General features: G+C 42.9%; 2 protein-coding genes across 2 annotated transcripts; both read left to right on the top strand.

Annotated features, from left to right (window-relative positions):
* The first annotated feature begins 2,988 nt into the window (after positions 1 to 2,988).
* Positions 2,989 to 7,601, top strand: LOC139549805 (extracellular calcium-sensing receptor-like). Its single transcript, XM_071360555.1, has 7 exons — positions 2,989 to 3,206; positions 3,562 to 3,856; positions 4,363 to 4,652; positions 4,893 to 5,188; positions 5,373 to 5,593; positions 5,841 to 6,186; positions 6,454 to 7,601. Exons 1-7 carry the CDS (start codon positions 2,989 to 2,991, stop codon positions 7,368 to 7,370), a joined length of 2,583 nt encoding a protein of 860 aa, XP_071216656.1. The 3' UTR covers positions 7,371 to 7,601.
* Positions 7,602 to 14,198: 6,597 nt separating this feature from the next.
* Positions 14,199 to 19,451, top strand: LOC139549803 (extracellular calcium-sensing receptor-like). The gene is made up of 7 exons (XM_071360554.1): positions 14,199 to 14,482; positions 14,932 to 15,226; positions 15,764 to 16,053; positions 16,303 to 16,583; positions 17,053 to 17,261; positions 17,623 to 17,968; positions 18,236 to 19,451. Exons 1-7 carry the CDS (start codon positions 14,199 to 14,201, stop codon positions 19,150 to 19,152), a joined length of 2,622 nt encoding a protein of 873 aa, XP_071216655.1. The 3' UTR covers positions 19,153 to 19,451.
* Positions 19,452 to 21,978: the final 2,527 nt, after the last annotated feature.

Below are 21,978 nucleotides of genomic sequence, written 5' to 3'. Positions count from 1 at the left end.
TGATGACTCCTTGCTGTCCCCAGTCCACCTGGCCGTACTGCTGCTCCAGTTTCAACTGTTCTGCCTGCGGCTATGGAACCCTGACCTGTTCACTGGATGTGCTACCTGTCCCAGACCTGCTGTTTTCAACTCTCTAGAGACGGCAGGAGCGGTCGAGATACTCTTAATGATCTGCTATGAAAAGCCAACTGACATTTACTGCTGAGGTGCTGACTTGCTGCACCCTCAACAACTACTGTGATTATTATTATTTGACCATGCTGGTCATTTATGAACATTTGAACATCTTGGCCATGTTTTGTTAGTTTGTTAGGTTTCTTCCTAGGTTTTGGCCTTTCTAGGGAGTTTTTACTAGCCACCGTGCTTCTACACCTGCATTGCTTGCTGTTTGGGGTTTCAGGCTGGGTTTCTGTACAGCACTTTGAGATATCAGCTGATGGGCGAAGGGCTATATAAATACATTTTATTTGTTATGATTTGGGTTCATCGGGCCAGTCATCCTGAGTTCATCGGGCCAGTCACTTTTGCATTCCTGCAGTATTTTTGAGCATGTCAAATTCGTGATGGTAAATGCCCATTAAAACATTTTACATTTACATTTTAGTCATTTAGCAGACGCTCTTATCCAGAGCGACTTACAGTAGAGTGCATACATTTTATTACATTTTTTTTTTTTTTTACATACTGAGACAAGGATCCCTACCCCTACCGGCCAAACCCTCCCTAACCCGGACGACGCTATGCCAATTGTGCGTCGCCCCACGGATCTCCCGGTTGCGGCCGGCTGCGACAGAGCCTGGGCGCGAACCCAGCCCAGCCTGGGCGCGAACCCAGAGACTCTGGTGGCGCAGCTAGCACTGCGATGCAGTGCCCTAGACCACTGCGCCACCCGGGAGGCATAAAACATATTGCAAATGGACAGCCGTGCACCTGGTGATTGGAATGTGTTAGCAGAAGCACATTTTTAAAAGGGTTTTTAATGCCTTTAGGGGGGAGCAAGTGGTCTATGGTTGGGTAGGGAGCACCCCCCACCTGTGCCCATCCAATAGGGGGAGCCCCTTGTCATTTTGGACATTTTTCAAAAAATCGTTATTTTCGACTTTTGACTTCCTATGAAATCATATGGAGAAAACATATGCCTTATGGACAAGTTAAAAAAAAATATATAATAATATGATAATCAAATATGACAAAAGTATGTTCATACAGTTTTTATACATGTGTAATTCACAAAAAATGAAAAATGGTCCAGAAAGCACGTTTTTAAGGGGGTGATACGTTTTTGAAAAAATATTCAAATTTTCGACTTTTGACTTCCTATGAAATCATATTGCAAATGGGCAAGACATATGCCTAATGGACAAGTAAAAAAAAATAATAATATGATAATAAAATATGACAAAAGTATGTTCATACAGTTCTTATACATGTGTAATTGACTAAAAATGTCAAAAGAATTTCGAAAAACGGTCCAGAAAGCACTTTTTAAGAGGGTAATACGTTTTTGATTTTTTTTTCACATTTTCTAAAATTATACTCTTGGGTCTAGACTTGTGTTACGTTTTCAATATGAACATTTACGGTGGAGCGCGCTCCCCATCTATTGGATTTTTGCAGTGTTACACTTGGCATTTGCCATATGGCATTTGCAATGAGTTTTGAATGAAACAACGTCCAATTGAGTGGTATTGTACATTGTGTATATGTTTCGTACGGTGCCAATATGATCCAATTAATGTTTGTCCATTTCAGGGGGGTGTTCCCTTACATACTAAAAATGAACAAAAGATCCTTGTTCTAATTTTGACTAAAACTACACACATCATTAGATTATACATTTATGATTCTAACAAATTTCATACAATTATATGGTTTCAGGGTGGAATATTTTAATCATTAACATTAAGCATATAATTCCCTTATCAGCTACCAAATACTAATTGAGTGTATGTAAACTTCTGACCCACTGGGAACGTGAAGAAAGAAATAAAAGCTGAAATAAATAATTTGCTCTGCTATTTTTCTGACTTTGCACATTCTTAAAATAAAGTGGTGACCCTACTTGACCTAAAACAGGGAATTTTTTGTTGGATTAAATGTCAGGAAATTTGAAAAACTGAGTTTAAATGTATTTGGCTAAGGTGAATGTAAACTTCCGACTTCAACTGGTAGTGGGGCAACGTGCCAAGAGGACTATACTGAAGGGGAAATATTAGAGAGAAAGCGTACGAAGAGGACTAGACTTTGAATAAATACTCTGTAGAACCAGCGTGTCAAGAAGACTAGACAGTAGAGGAAAAATAAGTGCGGCAACATGCCAAGAGGACTAGGCTGTAGGGGAAACACTGTGAATAGTCAGCGTGCCAAGAGGAATAGACTGTAGGTGAAATATAATGAGGCAAAGTGCCAAATGGACTAGACTGTAGGGCAAATGCTGTGTAGAGCCAGCGTGCGTAGAGGACTAGACTGTTGGGTAAATACTGTGTAGAGCCAGCTTGCCAAGAGGACTAGACTGTAGAGAAAATATAAGTGAGGCAAAGTGTCAATTGGACTAGACAGAAGGGGAAATACTGTGTATAGCCAGCGTGCCAAGAGGACTAGACAGCCAGGGAAATATAAGAGAGGCTTATGGTTATTGTGTGTCTAATGTATGTTTATGTCTATCTAAATCATTACAGTCAACGTAGTTCTGATGCTGGTGCATACACTCTCTATAGCTGAAAGAAGCAGGACATGACTGGGTGAGCAGAGCAGCCTCTAACCCCTCCCTCCTTGGCATGGCCAAACCCACAGTGTTGTCTCCAGAGGAATCCCCACAGAGGTACGGTGGGTATTTAAACCAGAGTACAGAGGTATCCTGACCTATATGGGTCTGTGTGGCACTGTATTACGCCATACCTTCTACACATCAGGGGAATGAGGCTCTCTCCGGCTCTTGCTCTGGATCCAAGTCTGGCTGGTAGTCTGGTTCTACTACATCTAGCTGTGATGGCTGGTGGGCTTGCCTTGCTCTCGTCTGCCTCTGCCTCTGCCTCTGCCTCTGGGCTGGAGTCTGTCAGATGCAGGCTCCAAGGCACCCCTCGTCCTCCGGTGTTCTCCCAGGACGGGGACTTTGTCATCGGGGGTGTGTTCTCCATCCACAACTACATGTACACTTTGGAACACAGCTACACCAGCATGCCTGAGCCCCTGCAGTGCACAGGGAGGTCAGTGAGCGCAAGAGGGAGTGGGGGACAGGGACTGTGGCTGTGTGGGGAGACAGATAAATTGTGTTTTAAAGATACAGAGACAGTGTGTTTAAAGACAGATAAACAGTGTTTTAAGTAAAAAGTGTGTTTGTGTCTGAGAGAGTAGGTAAAGCCTACTGTTACAAAGTGTCACATTTTCAAATGCAGAATATACTACAATGTCCTCAATTACCGATATCAAAAGTGTAGGCATGTAGACAGTGTGGAAAATAAGGCTAGATATTAAGATGTTTGCCCTCGTATAACCATGTATTCTATATGCTAGTTTACCATTTAGTCAAGTGGTGTTCACTCACCTATCTTCTATTTACAGTTTGGATTCCCGTGAGTTGCGCTTCTCGCGCGCCATGGTCTTCGCAGTTGAGGAGATAAACAACAGTTCGGACCTTCTACCGGGTGTCACACTTGGTTATCAAGTGCACGACTCGTGCACCTCGGTCCCCATGGCCATGAATGTGGCCTTCCAGCTGGCTAACGGCCTGGACCCAATGTTTGATACCGGAGAACAGTGCTCGGGGTCGCCTACAGTGACAGCTATCGTGGGCGAGTCTGACTCCACGCCTACCATCAGCATGTTGCGCATCATCGGCCCTTTCGGCATTCCTCAGGTAAACTCCTGTGGAAAGAAATCATATATTCTCCTCTCTTTCAGGATGTCCTCTTTTAACTTCCTGTAGTCCAACTGTATTCTCCTCTCTTTCAGGAATATACATTTCTGTGTGAAATTATGTGGAGAAAGGCATTTGAACATAGACTGAGGACTATGAGTCTGGATGCATTTAAACATGATCTGAGGGCTATCTTTCATAGGCTAGGTTGTTATGGGATACCAGGGATTGTTGTCATACCTGTAACTTTTTTTTTTCACAGCAGCAGTTTGTCTTATAAAACTATTTTCAATATGAATAGAATGACCAAGTTAGAAATATGTAGAAATATGTATCCTTTTCAATCTTGCCAAATGAAAAACAATAAATTGGCTTATTATTTTTAATGTCTCCCTAATATCATACCACACAGCTAAAGAAAAAAAGCAGGAAGTAGCCAATAACTGAGACTTGTTTGGCCGACATTATGTTCTTTCTCATGTTTTCGACTGTCTGTTTTTACCTAGGTGAGCCACTTTTCCACCTGTGCGTGTCTGAGTGATAAGAAACAGTATCCAACCTTCTTCAGAACCATCCCCAGTGATCAGTTCCAGGCTGCCGCTCTGGCCCACCTCATCAGGCACTTCGGCTGGACCTGGATTGGGGCGGTCCGTTCCGACTCTGACTACGGTAATAACGGGATGGCGGCTTTCCTACAGGCAGCACAAGAGGAAGGTATCTGTGTGGAGTATTCTGAAGCCTTCTCCCGTACCAACCCACCCAGCAGAGTGCAACGGGTGGCCGACGTGATCCGCAGGTGATCCATGATTACATTTGAACTTTTCATTCACACAAATGCAAGACCATATTTATAAAAAAACTATTGATATTAATTTCTCTCTTTTCCCAAAGCTGATCTGTGAGAACAACATGATTTGCTTATGTTAAACATGTCAAAAGTGTTGATTAATACTAATGTTCATGTTCACTTCACTGAGACATTCCAATGAATGATAAACATGACAAGGATGTGTTATGATATAATCATGTTCCCCAGCTCCACAGCCAGGGTGGTGGTTGCATTCACATCTGTTGTGGAAATGAGGATCCTGCTGGAGGAGATGGACCGCCTGCCCTCTCCTCCCCGCCAGTGGATCGGGAGTGAGTCCTGGGTCACTGACCGAGACATGCTGCGCTTCGGCCTGTGTGCCGGGGCCATCGGCTTTGGCATCCAACGCTCTGTCATCCCCGGCTTCAGGGACTTCCTCCTGGACCTCTCCCCACAGAAGGTGTCCAACTCTCCCCTGCTCACTGAGTTCTGGGAGGGAGCCTTTGGCTGTCGGCTGGTGATAGGTATCTATCTATCGATCTATCGATCTATCTATCTATCTATCTATCTATCTATCTATCTATCTGTCTGTCTGTCTGTCTGTCTGTCTGTTTCTGTCTGTCTGTCTGTCTGTCTGTCTGTCTGTCTGTCTGTCTGTCTGTCTGTCTGTCTGTCTGTCTGTCTGTCTGTCTGTCTGTCTGTCTGTAGGGACCTCTACAGGTGTTGGGGTTGAGGAGAAGGTGTGTGACGGAAGTGAGGATATACAGCAGCTACAGACACCCTTCACAGATACATCCCAGCTGCGTGTCACTAACATGGTGTATAAAGCTGTTTACGCCATAGCACACGCCATCCACAGCATTGTTTGTGAAGAGAGAGAAAACTCCACTGTGAACTGTGACAAAAATCTCAATGTGAAGCCAACAAAGGTGAATGACAAGACGATAGGATAATGTCCTGATAAATATGTTTATTGAGACTACATGTATGAAGGCCTATGAGTTCTCATTATACTTGACAACTTGTTCTGAAGTAACGCATCTGACAAATTTATGAGTTGAATTAATGTTCTGTTTCTCTCTCTCACTCCATCTATCTTTCCTTCTCTCCATCTCTCTTCACCTCTCTCCTTCTCTCTTGTCCCCTCTCTCTCTACCTTGACCTTCCAACCCCCAGGTCCTGGAGAGATTGAGGAGGGTGAACTTCTCTCGTAACGGGTACCAGGTGTCTTTCGATGCCAACGGGGACCCAGTGGCAACCTATGAGCTGGTCAACTGGCAGAGACGGGAGAGTGGGAATATAGATTTTGTGACAGTGGGTCTCTATGATGGGTCCATGCCTCCTGACCAGAGGCTTCACATCGAGAGGGAAATCACCTGGGTAAAGAACAGTACACAAGTACCTGTGTCAGTGTGCAGTGAGAGCTGTCCCCCAGGCACTCGTAAGGCTGTACAGAAAGGAAAGCCTGTATGCTGTTATGACTGTATCCAATGTGCAGAGGGAGAAATAAGTAATAACACAGGTAGGACTATAGGAACAGTTGGCAAAAATGTGTTGTAATTTCTATCACGGTTCACTAAGTAGTGGTTTATTCATATTACCAGCACTACAAAGGTAGTGTCTGTCAATCATGTTCCTGTTCTTATTATCTCATGTAAGCTGCACATTAATTCAACATTCTTTATTGTAAACTGACAAAGTGCAGCATTGTGGGACATGTATTTGTAAATAAATAAAATCTGAATCTATTATTATTAACATTTGATGTCTGTTGTTTTGTCCTGGTCAGATTCTTCAGACTGTCTGATCTGTCCCGAGGAGTACTGGCCCAACGCTGAGAGAGACCGCTGTATCCTTAAGCCTGTGGAGTTCCTGTCCTTCCACGAGGTCCTCGGAATCATCCTGACCGCCTGCTCTGTGGGCGGGGCTTGTCTGGCCATCGCCACGGCAACTGTCTTCTACCGCCACCGAACTTCGGCCATCGTCAGGGCCAACAACTCTGAGCTGAGCTTCCTGCTTCTCTTCTCCTTGACACTGTGTTTTCTGTGTTCTCTTACTTTCATTGGCCGGCCCTCTGAGTGGTCCTGTATGCTGCGCCACACAGCGTTTGGGATCACCTTCGTCCTCTGCATCTCTTGTGTTCTGGGGAAAACAATAGTGGTGTTGATGGCCTTCAGGGCTACACTTCCAGGCAGTAATGTCATGAAATGGTTTGGTCCTCCACAGCAGAGATTGACTGTAGTGTCCTTCACGTTTGTCCAGGCTTTGATATGCACTCTGTGGTTGGTCCTGTCCCCTCCCTTCCCCATTAAAAACCTCACTACCTACAAGGAAAAGATCATTCTAGAGTGTGATGTGGGTTCAGCTATTGGTTTCTGGTCTGTGTTGGGCTATATAGGACTCCTGTCTCTTTTGTGCTTTGTGCTGGCTTTTCTGGCTCGGAAGCTGCCTGATAACTTTAATGAGGCCAAATTCATCACCTTCAGCATGCTCATATTCTGTGCAGTCTGGATCACCTTTATCCCAGCTTATGTCAGCTCTCCTGGGAAGTTCACTGTAGCTGTGGAGATCTTTGCCATCATCACCTCTAGCTTTGGGTTGTTCTTTCTGTTATTTGTTCCTAAATGCTTCATTATTCTGTTCAGGCCGGAGAAGAACACCAAGAAACACCTTATGGAGAAGACATCGAATGATATACGTTATTAAGAAATGATTGAGGGGAAAAAACATTGTAACGTTCAGTTATATGGTTTATCATACAGTTAGGTAGGACTACTCTGACAGAGATGACCAACAATTTAGCAGCTAATCATTCGTAACATTGTAACTAGTAACATGTAACAGGTTCACTTTAGATATTCCAATGTTATGAGAGATTGTTCAAAGCTAGAGTGTTAAAATGTAATTTGACCTGCTAAATGATGTGATTAGCAGTAGCCTACAGAGTGGAACCACTTCCATGTTGTTGGAAAAAAGCTTTATTCTTATATAAATTGATATAACATTGAAGTGCATGTGTTCAATTGCTATTGTAATCCATCATATTATGTATTATAATAATATAATAAACATTTGCACATACAGTTGAAGTCGGAAGGTTACATACACTTAGGTTGGAGTCATTAAAACTCATTTTTCAAATACTCCACACGTTTCTTGTTAACAAATTATAGTTTTGGCAAGTCTGTTAGGACATCTACAAGTCAATTTTCCAACAATTGTTTACAGACAGATTATTTCACTTACAACTCACTGTTTCACACTTCCAGTGGGTGAGACTTTTACATACACTAAGTTCACTGTGCCTATAAATAGTGTCATGACGTTGCCCTCTTTGGATACAGCGAGCACCATCCCCCTACCTCTCTCTCTCTCTCTCCTACACCCAGGCTGCTGTGGTCAGAGAGGTTGTAAATTCCTAGAGGAGATTCTTCCTCATGGCCAGACAGTATAGAGAGAGAGTGAGTTTCATAGAGAGAACCAAGGAATTTCTTCCAGCTCACAGAACTGGAGAACCCGAACAACATTCATGTTCTGGAGAATTTATAAAAGATCGGTGAAGTAACTAGCTACAAACTGGTCCATTTGGTACAATTTTGTGAAACTCATGAGAGACAATACAGCCACATTACCATAACCCTGTTTATATAAGAGTCTCAGTTATGAGGCTTACATCTAATTGTTGTATAAAATGAATGAGTAAAGATGAAACTATTGGTGAAATTATGTAATGTGATTTTAGACTGTTTAACTTCTTTGGGGTAGGGGGCAGTATTTTCACGTCCGGATGAAAAGCATGCCCAGAGTAAACTGCCTGCTACTCAGAACCAGATACTAGGATATGTATATTATTAGTAGATTTGGATAGAAAACACTCTGAAGTTTCTCAAACTGTTTGAAGGATGTCTGTGAGTATAACATAACTCATATGGCAGGCAAAAACCTGAGAAAAAATCCAACCAGGAAGTGGAAAATCTGAGGTTTTTAGTTTTTCAACTCTTTGCTTATCCAAGATACAGTGGAAATGGGGTCATGTTGCACTTCCTAAGGCTTCCACTAGATGTCATCAGTCTTTAGAACCTTGTTTGATGCTTCTACTGTGAAGTGGGGGCGAATGAGAGGGGATTGAGTAAGGTCTGCCATGAGCTGACCATGCGCTGAACATGCGCTTTCATGTGAGAGTTAGCTTGAGTTCCATTGCATTTCTGAAGACAAATGAATTCTCCGGTTGGAACATTATTGAAGATTTATGTTAAAAACATCCTAAAGATTGATTCTATACTTCGTTTGACATGTTTCTACGGACTGTAATATGACTTTTCGTCTGAACTTTTGCCTGGACATGCCCGCGCATCGTAAGTTTAGATTGTGTACTGAAAGCACGAACAACAAGGAGGAATTTGGACATAAATTATGGACATTATCGAACAAAGCAAATATTTATTGTGGAACTGGGATTCCTGGGAGTGCATTCTCATGAAGATCATCAAAGGTAAGTGAATATTTATAATGCTCTTTCTGACTTCTGTTGACTCCAACATGGCGGATATCTCTTTGGGTGGATTTGTCGTCTGAGTGCTGTACTCAGATTATTGCATGGTTTGCTTTTTCCGTAAAGTTCTTTTGAAATCTGACACAGTGGTTGCATTAAGGAGAAGTGTCACAAAAAGCAGAAATATAGATAAAATGAATCACTAACCTTTGACGATCTTCATCAGATGACACTCCCAGGACTCAATGTTACACAATACATGTATGTTTTGTTCGATAAAGTTCATATTTATATCTAAAAACATCCGGAGAAATTGCAGAGAGCCACATCAAATAACAGAAACACTCATCATAAACTTTGATGAGAGATACATGTTTTACATAGAATTAAAGATAAACTTGTTCTTAACCTTTCACGAGTCACAAACCCGGATCCGGGATCCCCCCCATCAAAAAAGCTGACTAGCATTTATTTTATAATAAATCTTCAATAATATTCCAACCGGACAATAGCGTATTCATTACAGAGGAAAAAGAAGAAACGGCGCGCCTGCGTGACCACGCAGTAAACAACTCATTGGCCTCAGCCTAGTCCACTTGTTGAAACAGCTCTTATTCGACCCCCTTCCTCAATAGAAGCCTCAAACAACTTTCTAAAACTGTTGACATCTGCTAGAAGCCTTGGGAAGTGCAATCTGGCCCCATAGACACAGCATATTGGATAGGCAATCACTTAAATTAATCTACAAACCTCAGATATCCCACTTCCTGGTTGGATTTGTCTCAGCTTTTTTGCCTGCCATATGAGTTCTGTTATACTCACAGACATTATTTTAACAGTTTTGGAAACTTTAGAGTATTTTCCATCCAAATCTACTACTTATATGCATATCATAGCTTCTGGCCCTGGGTAACAAGCAGTTTACTCTGGGCACCTTATTCATCCAAGTTACTCAATACTGCCCCACTTTCCCAAAGATGTTAACCAGACCACGTGGTTAAACTCTTAGACTATCGATACCGACAGAATAAGAACAAATCTTTGATACTAATTACTAGTCTGCAGCTAGGAATTCGGTATCATTGAACGCGAAGACCGACAACCGCCGAAACATCTATTCTATAACGACATTGCTGAACCTTACTCTGAACTATCAATTCCAAACACGGCAGAGAGAGAGACAGGGCGGACAAACTCTCCAACAGAAACAAACATTTCAACAGAGATCCCGACGACACACTGAGCGTAAATATATGTATTGATTGAAATTATTCGTTCATGTGCAAAGGATTAGCATTTCAATTGTTATAATTATCAACGTTTATCTCAGTCGACCCCCACTTCCCTTTTGTCCACCAAGCCGCACTACTGGTTTATCTCACTAGGGAAACTCCGCTATCATTTCCTTGTAAGTATCTACTGTTTGTTTATGTATTTCTGTGAGTACTTAGTAAATAAATGATTTTAAGACAATTGATGTATGGATGACTCATACTGAAGACTGGGTTCGTGCAGATAACCAACAATTTACGACGTTTGGAATGAGACTAAAGTGAGGTAAAGAATAATTCATTAATTTGAAGACTAATGGATCAGATATTAAAATATCTGAAAGTTATATTAGGAAAATAATAATCAAATCAAATCAAAATCTAATTAAATGTATTTATATAGCCCTTCTTACATCAGCTGATATCTCAAAGTACTGTACAGAAACCCAGCCTAAAACCCCAAACAGCAAGCAATGCAGGTGTAGAAGTATGGTGGCTAGGAAAAACTCCCTAGAAAGGCCAAAACCTAGGAAGAAACCTAGAGAGGAACCAGGCTATGAGGGGTGGCCAGTCCTCTTCTGGCTGTGCCGGGTGGAGATTTTAACAGAACATGGCCAAGATGTTCAAATGTTCATAAATGACCAGCATGGTCAAATAATAATAATCACAGTAGTTGTTGAGGGTGCAGCAAGTCAGCACCTCAGGATTAAATGTCAGTTGGCTTTTCATAGCCGATCATTAAGAGTATCTCTACCGCTCCTGCGGTCTCTAGAGAGTTGAAAACAGCAGGTCTGGGACAGGTAGCACGTCCAGTGAACAGGTCAGGGTTCCATAGCCGCAGGCAGAACAGTTGAAACTGGAGCAGCAGCACGGCCAGGTGGACTGGGGACAGCAAGGAGTCATCATGCCAGGTAATCCTGAAGCATGGTCCTAGGGCTCAGGTCATCCAAGAGAGAGAAAGAAAGAGAGAAAGGGAGAATTAGAGAGAGCATACTTAAATTCACACAGGACACCGGATAAGACAGGAGAAGTACTCCAGATATAACAAACTGACCCTAGCCCCCCGACACATAAACTACTGCAGCATAAATACTGGAGGCTGAGACAGGAGGGGCCAGGAGACACTGTGGCCCCATCCGATGATACCCCCGGACAGGGCCAAATAGGAAGGATATAACCCCACCCACTTGGCCAAAGCACAGCCCCCACAACACTAGAGCGATATCTTCAACCACCAACTTACCATCCTGAGACAAGGCCGAGCATAGCCCACAAAGATCTCCGCCACGGCACCACCCAAGGGGGGGGGGGGGCAACCCAGACAGGAAGATCACGTATAATAACTTTGTAATCTGATGTTTTCCTTGGTGCACCGACTTCCTAGTTAATTACAGATACATGATTAATTTGTTTAACTGTGTAATTAATTAATTCATTAATTCGAAGACTAATTGATCAGATATTAAAATATCTGAAAGTTATATTAGGAAAATTATAACTTTGTAATCTGAATATTTTCCTTGGTGCCCCGACTTCCTAGTTAATTACAGTTACATGATTGATTTGTTTAATTGTGTAATAATAAGTACCGAGATTTATTTGATAAAAATTAATCTTCAGTATTAATGATGCAAAAGACACGACAATAGCTTGGAAAATTCCAGAAAAATATGTCATGGCTTTAGAAGCTTCTGATAGGCTGATTGACATCATTTGACTCAATTGGAGGTGTACCTATGGATGTATTTCAAGGCCTACCTTCAAACTCAGTGCCTCTTTGCTTGACATAATGGGAAAATCAAATGAAATCGGCCAAGACCTCAGAAAAAAACTTGTAGACCTCCACAAGTCTGGTTCATCCTTGGGAGCTATTTCCAAACACCTGAAGGTATCACATTCATCTGTACAAACAATAGTACGCAAGTATTAACACCATGGGACCACGCAGGCATCATAGCGCTCAGGAAGAAGACACGTTCTGTCTCCTAGAGATTAGCGTGTTTTGGTGCGAAAAGTGCAAATCAATCCCAGAACAACAGCAAAGGACCTTCTGAAGATGCTGGAGGAAACAGATACGAAAGTGTCTGTATCCACAGTAAAACGAGTCCTAGATCGACATAACCTGAAAGGCCGCTCAGCAAGGAAGAAGCCACTGCTCCAAAACCGCCATAAAAATGTCAGACTACGGTTTGCAACTGCACATGGGGACAAAGATCGTGACCATCGTTATGTTTGGAGGAAAAAGGAGGAGGCTTGCAAGCCAAAGAACACCATTCCAACCGTGAAGCACGGGGGTGGCAGCATCATGTTATGGGGTTGCTTTGCTGCAGGAGGGACTGGTGCACTTCACAAAATAGATTGCATCATGAGCGGAGAAAATGATGTGGATATATTGAGGCAACATCTCAAGACCAGTCAGGAAAATAAAGCATGGTCGCAAATGGGTCTTCCAAATGGAAAGTGACACCAAGCATACTTCCAAAGTTGTGGCTAAATTTTCATTAAGGACAACAAAGTCAAGGGATTGGAGTGGCCATCACAAAGCCCTGACCTCAATGCAATAGAAAATTTGTGGGCAGAACTGAAAAAGCGTGTGCGAGCGAGGAGGCCAACAAACCTGACCTATTTACACCAGCTCTGTCAGGAGGAATGGGCCAAAATTCACCCAACTTATTGTGGGAAGCTTGTGGAAGGCTACCCAAAACGTTTGACCCAAGTTAAACAATTTAAAGGCAATGCTAACAAATTTGAATTGAGTGTATGTAAACTTCTTACCCACTGGGAATGTGATGAAAGAAATAAAAGCTGAAATAAATAATTTCCCCTACTATTATTCTGATTTTTCACATTCTTAAAATAAAGTGGTGATCCTAACTGATCTAAGACAGGATATTTTTACTTGGATTAAATGTCAGGAATTTTGAAAAACTGAGTTTAAATGTATTTGGCTAAGGTGAATGTAAACGTCCGACTTCAACTGTGAGGCAACGTGCCAAGAGGACTATACTGTAGGGGAAAAATAAGAGAGGAAGCGTACCAAGAGGACTAGACTTTAGAATAAATATAAGTGAGACAAAGTGCCAAATGGACTAGACTGTAGGGGAAATACTGTGTAGAGCCAGCGTGGTAAAAGGACTGGACTGCATTGGAAATATAAGTGAGGCAAAGTGCCAAATGGCCTAGACTGTTGGGTAAATACTGTGTAGAGCCAGCTTGCCAAGAGGACTAGACTGTAAGGTAAATACTGTGTAGAGCCAGCTTGCCAAGAGGACTAACTGTAGAGGAAATATAAGAGAGGCAGTGTGTCAAATGGACTAGACTGTAGGGGAAATACCGTATAGAGCAGGCTTGCCAAGAGGACTAGGCTGTAGAGGAATTACTGTATAGAGCCAGCATACCAAGAAGACAAGACTGTTGGGTAAATACTGTGCAGAGCCAGCGTGCCAAGAGGACTAGACAGTAAGGGAAATATAAGAGAGGCTCATGGTTATTGTGTGTCTAATGTATGTTTATGTCTATCTAAACCATTACAGTCAAAGTAGTTCTGATGCTGGTGCATACACTCTCTATATCTGAAAGAATCAGGACCTGACTGGGTGAGCAGAGCAGCCTCTAGCCCCTCCCTCCTTGGCATGGCCAAACCCACAGTGTGGCCCCCAGAGGAATCTCCACAGAGGTACGGTGGGTATTTAAGCCAGAGTAGAGAGGTAACCTGACCTATGTGGGTCTGTGTGGCGCTGTATTACGCCATACCTTCTACACATCAGGGGAATGAGGCTCTCTCCGGCTCCTGCTCTGGATCCAAGTCTGGCTGGTAGTCTGGTTCTACTACATCTAGCTGTGGTGGCTGGTGGGCTTGCCTTGCTTGCGTCTGCCTCTGCCTCTGCCTCGGGGCTGGAGTCTGTCAGATGCAGGCTCCAAGGCACCCCTCGTCCTCCGGTGTTCTCCCAGGACGGGGACTTTGTCATCGGGGGTGTTTTCTCCATTCATTACTATATGCACACTGTGGATCACAGCTACACCAGCATGCCTGAGCCCCTGCAGTGCACAGGGAGGTCAGTGAGCGCAAGAGGGAGTGGGGGACAGGGACTGTGGCTGTGTGGGGAGACAGATAAATTGTGTTTTAAAGACAGAGAGACAGTGTGTTTAAAGACAGATGAACAGTGTGTTAATGAGACAAACAGTGTTTTAAGGACAGACAAACAGTGTTTTAAGAAAGACAGGTAAACAGTGTTTTAAAGACAGATAAACAGTTCGTTGAAAGACAGATAAAAAGCGTGTTTGTGTCTGAGAGAGAAGGTAATTGTTACTGTTACTGTTACAAAGGATCACATTTTCAATTCCAGGCTGTCCTACAATGTCCTCAATTCCAGGCAACAAAAGTGTAGGCATATAGACAGTATGGAAAATAATACTAGATATTAGGCTGTTTGCCATGGTAACATTCTATAGGCTAGTTTATGATTCGTCAGGAGGTGCTCACTGACCTATCTCCTATTTACAGCATGGATTCCCGTGAGTTGCGCTTCTCGCGCGCCATGGTCTTCGCAGTTGAGGAGATTAACAACAGTACGGACCTTCTACCGGGTGTCACGCTTGGTTATCAAGTGCATGACTCCTGCAACTCGGTCCCTATGGCCGTGAAAGTGGCCTTCCAGCTGGCTAACGGCCTGGACCCCATGTTTGATACCGGAGAACAGTGCTCGGGGTCGGCTACAGTGACAGCTATCATTGGCGAGTCTGCCTCCACGCCTACCATCAGCATGTTGCGCATCATCGGCCCTTTCGGCATTCCTCAGGTAAACTCCAGTGGAAAGAAATCATTCAGCTTCTTCTAATTTACTGTATTCCTACTGTATATTCTCCTCTCTTTCAGGAATGAGTTCTACTTTTAATTTACTGTATTCCTACTGTATATTCTCCTGTCTTTCAGGAATGAGTTCTACTTTTAATTTACTGTATTCCTACTGTATATTCTACTCTCTTTCAGGAATGAGTAAAACTTTTAATCCATTGTATTCCAACTGTATTCTCCTCCCTTTCAGGAATATACATTTCTGTGTGAAATGATGTGGAGAAAGGCATTTGAACATAGACTGAGGACTATCTTTCATAGGCTAGGTTGTTATGGGAGACCAGGGATTGGTGTCACACTTGTTGTGTATCCTTTTCAATCTGGCCTAATGAAAAACAATGAGTTGGCTTATTATTATTAATGTCTCCCTAACATCAAACTACATAGCTAAATAAAAAAAGCAGGACGTAGCCAATACATTAGAGTTGTTAGACCGACATGATGTACTTTCTCATGTTTTCGACTGTCTTATTTTACCTAGGTGAGCCACTCTTCCACCTGTGCGTGTCTGAGTGATAAGAAACAGTATCCAACCTTCTTCAGAACCATCCCCAGTGATCAGTTCCAGGCTGCCGCTCTGGCCCACCTCATCAGGCACTTCGGCTGGACCTGGATTGGGGCGGTCCGTTCCGACTCTGACTACGGTAATAACGGGATGGCGGCTTTCCTACAGGCAGCACAAGAGGAAGGCATCTGTGTGGAGTATTCTGAAGCCTTCTCCCTTACAAACCCACTCAGCAGAGTGCAACGGGTAGCCGACGTGATCCGCAGGTGATCCGTGACTACTTGTGAACTTTTCATTCATACAAATGCAAGACCATATTTATAAAAAATACTATTGTTGTTCATTTCTCTCTTTTCCCAAAGCTGATCTGTGAGACCAACATGATTTGCATATCTGTCAAAAACATGTCAAAAGTGTTGATTAATACTAATGTTCATGTTCACTTCACTGAGACATTCCAATGAATGACAAACATGACAAGCATATTAAGCATATGATATAATCATGTTCCCCAGTTCCACAGCCCGGGTGGTGGTTGCATTCGTATCCTCTTGGGACATGAGAATCCTGCTTAGCGAGATGGAACGCCTGCCCTCTCCTCCCCGCCAGTGGATCGGGAGTGAGTCCTGGGTCTCTGAACCATATATGCTGCGCTTCGGCCTGTGTGCCGGGACCATTGGATTTGGCATCCAACGCTCTGTCATCCCCGGCCTCAGGGACTTCCTCCTGGACCTCTCCCCACAGAAGGTGTCCAACTCTCCCACGCTCACTGAGTTCTGGGAGGGAGCCTTTGGCTGTAGGCTGGGGATAGGTATCTATTTATCTATCTATCTATCCATCCATCCATTTGTCTGTCTATCTATCTATCCATCCATCCATTTGTCTGTCTATCTATCTATCCATCCATCCATTTGTCTGTCTATCTATCTATCTATCTATCTATTTACAAGTCTGTTTGTCTGTCTGTCTGTCTGTCTCTGTCTGTCTGTCTGTCTGTCTGTCTGTCTGTCTGTCTGTCTGTCTGTCTGTCTGTCTGTCTGTCTGTCTGTCTGTCTGTCTGTCTGTCTGTCTGTCTGTCTGTCTGTCTGTCTGCCTGTCGTTGACGTCGTCGTCGTCGTCGTCGTCGTCCGTCGTCTGTCGTCGTCGTCCTGCTGTCTGCCTTGCCGTGCGGGCCGCCCGTCGTCGTGCTGGCTGTCTGTCTGTCTGTCTGTCTGTCTGTCTGTCTGTCTGTCTGTCTGTCTGTCGGTCTGTAGGGACCTCTACAGGTGTTGGGGTTGAAGAGAAGGTGTGTGACGGCAGTGAGGATATACAGCAGCTACAGACCCCCTACACAGATACATCCCAGCTGCGTGTCACTAACATGGTGTATAAAGCTGTTTACGCCATAGCACACGCCATCCACAGCATCGTTTGTGAAGAGAGAGAAAACTCCACTGTGAACTGTGACAAAAACCTTAATGTGAAGTCAACACAGGTGAATGACAAGTCTGTAGTATAATTTCCTGATAAATATGTTTATTTAGACTACATGTATGAGGGCCTATGGGTTCTCATTATACTTTACAACTTCTTCTGAAGTAACACATCTGATAAATATGAGTTGAATTAATGTTATGTTTCTCTCTCTCCATCTCTCCATCTATCTTCCCCTCTCTCCATTTCTCTCTTTCCATCTTTCTTCCCCTTTCTCCATCTCTTATCTCTCTCTTCACCTCTCTCCATCTATCTCTCCATCTCTCATCCCCTCACTCATCTCTCTACCCTTATCTCCATCTCTCTTCACCTCTCTCCTTCTCTCTTGTCCCCTCTCTCTACCTTGCCCATTCAACCCCCAGGTCCTGGAGAGATTGAGGAGGGTGAACTTCTCTCGTAACGGGTACCAGGTGTCTTTCGATGCCAACGGGGACCCAGTGGCCACCTATGAGCTGGTCAACTGGCAGATACGGGAGAGTGGGAAGATGGAGTTTGTGACAGTGGGGCGCTATGATGCGTCCATGCCTCCTGACCAGAGGCTTAACATCGAGAGGGAAATCACCTGGGTAAAGAACACTACACAAGTACCTGTGTCAGTGTGCAGTGAGAGCTGTCCCCCAGGCACTCGTAAGGCTATACAGAAAGGAAAGCCTGTATGCTGTTATGACTGTATCCAATGTGCAGAGGGAGAAATAAGTGATAACACAGGTAGGACTATAGGAACAGTTGGCAAAAATGTGTTGTAATTTCTATCACGGTTCACTAAGTAGTGGTTTATTCATATTACTAGCACAACAAAGGTAGTGTCTATCAATCATGTTCCTGTTCTTATTATCTCATGTAAGCTGCACATTAATTCAACATTCTTTATTGTAAACTGACAAAGTGCAGCATTGTGGGATATGTATTTGTAAATAAATAAAACCTGAATCTATTATTATTAACATTTGATGTCTGTTGTTTTGTCCTGGTCAGATTCTTCAGACTGTCTGATCTGTCCCAAGGAGTACTGGCCCAACGCTGAGAGAGACCGCTGTATCCTTAAGCCTGTGGAGTTCCTGTCCTTCCACGAGGTCCTCGGAATCATCCTGACCGCCTGCTCTGTGGGCGGGGCTTGTCTGGCCATTGCCACGGCAACCATATTCTACCACCACCGAACGTCGGCCATCGTCAGGGCCAACAACTCTGAGCTGAGCTTCCTGCTTCTCTTCTCCTTGGCTCTGTGTTTTCTGTGTTCTCTTACCTTCATTGGCCGGCCCTCTGAGTGGTCCTGTATGCTGCGTCACACAGCGTTTGGGATCACCTTCGTCCTCTGCATCTCTTGTGTTCTGGGGAAAACAATAGTGGTGTTGATGGCCTTCAGGGCTACGCTTCCAGCCAGTAATATCATGAAATGGTTTGGTCCTCCACAGCAGAGGTTGACTGTAGTGTCCTTCACGTTTGTCCAGGCTTTGATATGCACTCTGTGGTTGGTCCTGTCCCCTCCCTTCCCCATTAAAAACTTCACTACCTACAAGGAAAAGATCATTCTAGAGTGTGATGTGGGTTCAGCTATTGGTTTCTGGGCTGTGTTGGGCTATATAGGACTCCTGTCTCTCTTGTGCTTTGTGCTGGCTTTTCTGGCTCGGAAGCTGCCTGATAACTTCAATGAGGCCAAATTCATCACCTTCAGCATGCTCATATTCTGTGCAGTCTGGATCACCTTTATCCCAGCTTATGTCAGCTCTCCTGGGAAGTTGACTGTAGCTGTGGAGATCTTTGCCATCATCACCTCTAGCTTTGGGTTGTTCTTTCTGTTATTTGTTCCTAAATGCTTCATTATTCTGTTCAGGCCGGAGAAGAACACCAAGAAACACCTTATGGAGAAGACATCCAATGATATACGTTATTAAGAAATGATTGAGGGGAAAAAACATTGTAACGTTCAGTTATATGGTTTTTCATACAGTTAGGTAAGACTACTCTGACAGAGATGACCAACAATTTTAGCAGGTAATCATTGGTAACATTGTAACTAGTAACATGTAACAGGTTCAGTTTAGATATTCCAATGTTATGAGAGATTGTTCAAATCTAGAGTGTTAAAATCTAATTTGACCTGCTAAGTGATGTGATTAGCAGTAGCCTACAGAGTGGAACCACTTCCATGTTGTTGGATAAAAGCTTTATTCTTATATGAATTGATATAACATTGAAGTGCATGTGTTCAATTGATATTGTAATTCATCATATTATGTATTATAATAATATAATAAACATTTTCATACACAGTTGAAGTCGGAAGTTTACATACACTTAGGTTGGAGTCATTAAAACTAGTTTTTCAACCACTCCACACATTTCTTGTTAACAAACTATAGTTTTGGCAAGTCTGTTAGGACATCTACTTTGTGCATGACAAAAGTCATTTTTTCCAACAATTGTTTACAGACAGATTATTTCACTTATAATTCACTGTTTCACAATTCCAGTGGGTGAGACTTTACATACACTAAGTTGACTGTGCCTATAAATAGCTTGGAAAATTCCAGAAATATATATCATGGCTTTAGAAGCTTCTGATAGGCTGATTGACATCATTTGAGTCAGTTGGAGGTGTACCTGTGGATGTATTTCAAGGCCTACCTTCAAACTCAGTGCCTCTTTGCATGACATCATGGTAAAATCAAATTAAATCAGCCAAGACCTCATAAAAAGAATTGTAGACCTCCACAGTCTAGTTCATCCATGGGAGCAATTTCCAAACGCCTGAAGGTACCACGTTCATCTGTACAAACAATAGTACGCAAGTATAAACACCATGGGACCACACAGGCATCATTTCACTCAGGAAGAAGATGCGTTCTGTCTCCTAGAGATTAACGTACTTTGGTGTGCGAAAAGTGCAAATCAATCCCAGAACAACAGCAAAGGACCTTGTGAAGATGCAGGAAGGAAACAGGTACGAAAGTATTTATATCCACAGTAAAATGAGTCCTATATCGACATACCCTGAAAGGCCTCTCAGCAAGGAAGAAGCCACTGCTCCAAAACCGCCATAAAATTGCCAGACTACGGTCTGCAACTGCACATGGGGACAAAGTGAACATCGTTAGGTTTGGAGGAAAAAGGAGGAGGCTTGCAAGTGAAAAGAACACCATCCCAACCGTGCAGCACGGGGGTGGCAGCATCATGTTGAGGGGTTGCTTTGCTGCAGGAGGGACTGGTGCACTTCACAAAATAGAATACATCATGAGGGGAGAAAATTATGTGGATATATTGAGGCAACATCTCAAGAAATCAGTCAGGAAGCTAAAGCTTGGTCGCAAATGTGTCTTCCAAATTGACAGTGACCCCAAGCATACTTCCAAAGTTGTGGCAAAAATGGCCTAAGGACAACAAAGTCAAGTTATTGGAGTGGCCATCACAAAGCCTTGACCTCAATGGAATAGAAATTTTGTGGGCAGAACTGAAAAAGCGCGTGCGAGCGAGGAGGCTGACAAACCTGACTCAGTTACACCAGCTCTGTCAGGAGGAATGGGCCAAAATTCACCCAACTTATTGTGGGAAGATTGTGGAAGGCTACCCAAAACGTTTTACCCAAGGTAAACAATTTAACTTCTTGAGGGCAGGGGGCAGCATTTTCACTTTCGGATAAATAGCATGCCAAAATTCAACTGCCTGCTACTCATCCCCAGAATATAAGATATGCATATTATTAGTAGATTTGGATAGAAAACACTCTGAAGTTTCTAAAACTGTTTGAATCATGTCTCTGAGAATAACAGAACTTATGTAGCAGGCAAAACGCTGAGGACAAACCATTCAGAATTTTTATTTTTTTGATGTCACTGTGTTTTCAATTATATTTCTTAGAGACACCAGATTTCTAATGGACTTGCTTGCAGCTCCTACCGCTTCCACTGGATGTCACCAGTCCTTGGGAATCGGTTGAGGTTATTTCTTTGTGTAATGAAGAAATAGGGCTATCGTAAATGAGGGTCACATGAAGTACATTTTTTGAGAGAGGCACGTTACGAAAAAAGTTGCGTCAGTTTGTTTTCTTTTTGTATTGAACACAGATCATCCCGTCTTCAAATTGATCGATTATTAACATTTAAAAATACCTAACGTTGTATTACAAAAGTAGTTTGAAATGTTTTGGTAAAGTTTACATGTAACTTTTGATATATTTTGTAGTGACGTGACAAAAGTTGGAAGCTGTGTTTTTCTGGATGAAACGATCCAAATAAATTGACATTTTGGATATATATTGACGGAATTAATCGAACAAAAGGACCATTGTGATGTTTATGGGACATATTGGAGTGCCAACAAAAGAATTTCGTCAAAGGTAAGGCATGATTTATATTTTATTTCTGCGTTTTGTGTCGTGCTTGCAGTGTTGAAATATGCTAGTCTCTTTGTTTACTGTTGTGCTATCGTCAGATAATAGCATCTTATGCTTTCGCCGAAAAGCCTTTTTGAAATCTGACATGTTGGCTGGATTCACAACGAGTGTAGCTTTAATTTGGTATCTCACATGTGTGATTTAATGAAAGTTTGATTTTTATATCATTTTATTTGAATATGGCGCTCTGTATTTTCCCTGGCTATTGGCCGGTGGGACGATTGCATCCCACCTGCCCCAGAGAGGTTAAAGGCAATGCTACTGTCATGAGAATTTTCAATCACAATGATAATAACTAACAATCAATAGCTTTGACCAATCCCCGAGG

This window comes from Salvelinus alpinus, chromosome 22, assembly GCF_045679555.1.
Source record: "Salvelinus alpinus chromosome 22, SLU_Salpinus.1, whole genome shotgun sequence".
In the NCBI taxonomy this organism is placed as follows: Eukaryota; Metazoa; Chordata; class Actinopteri; order Salmoniformes; family Salmonidae; genus Salvelinus; species Salvelinus alpinus.
This window is presented reverse-complemented; position numbering and strand designations above follow the sequence as displayed.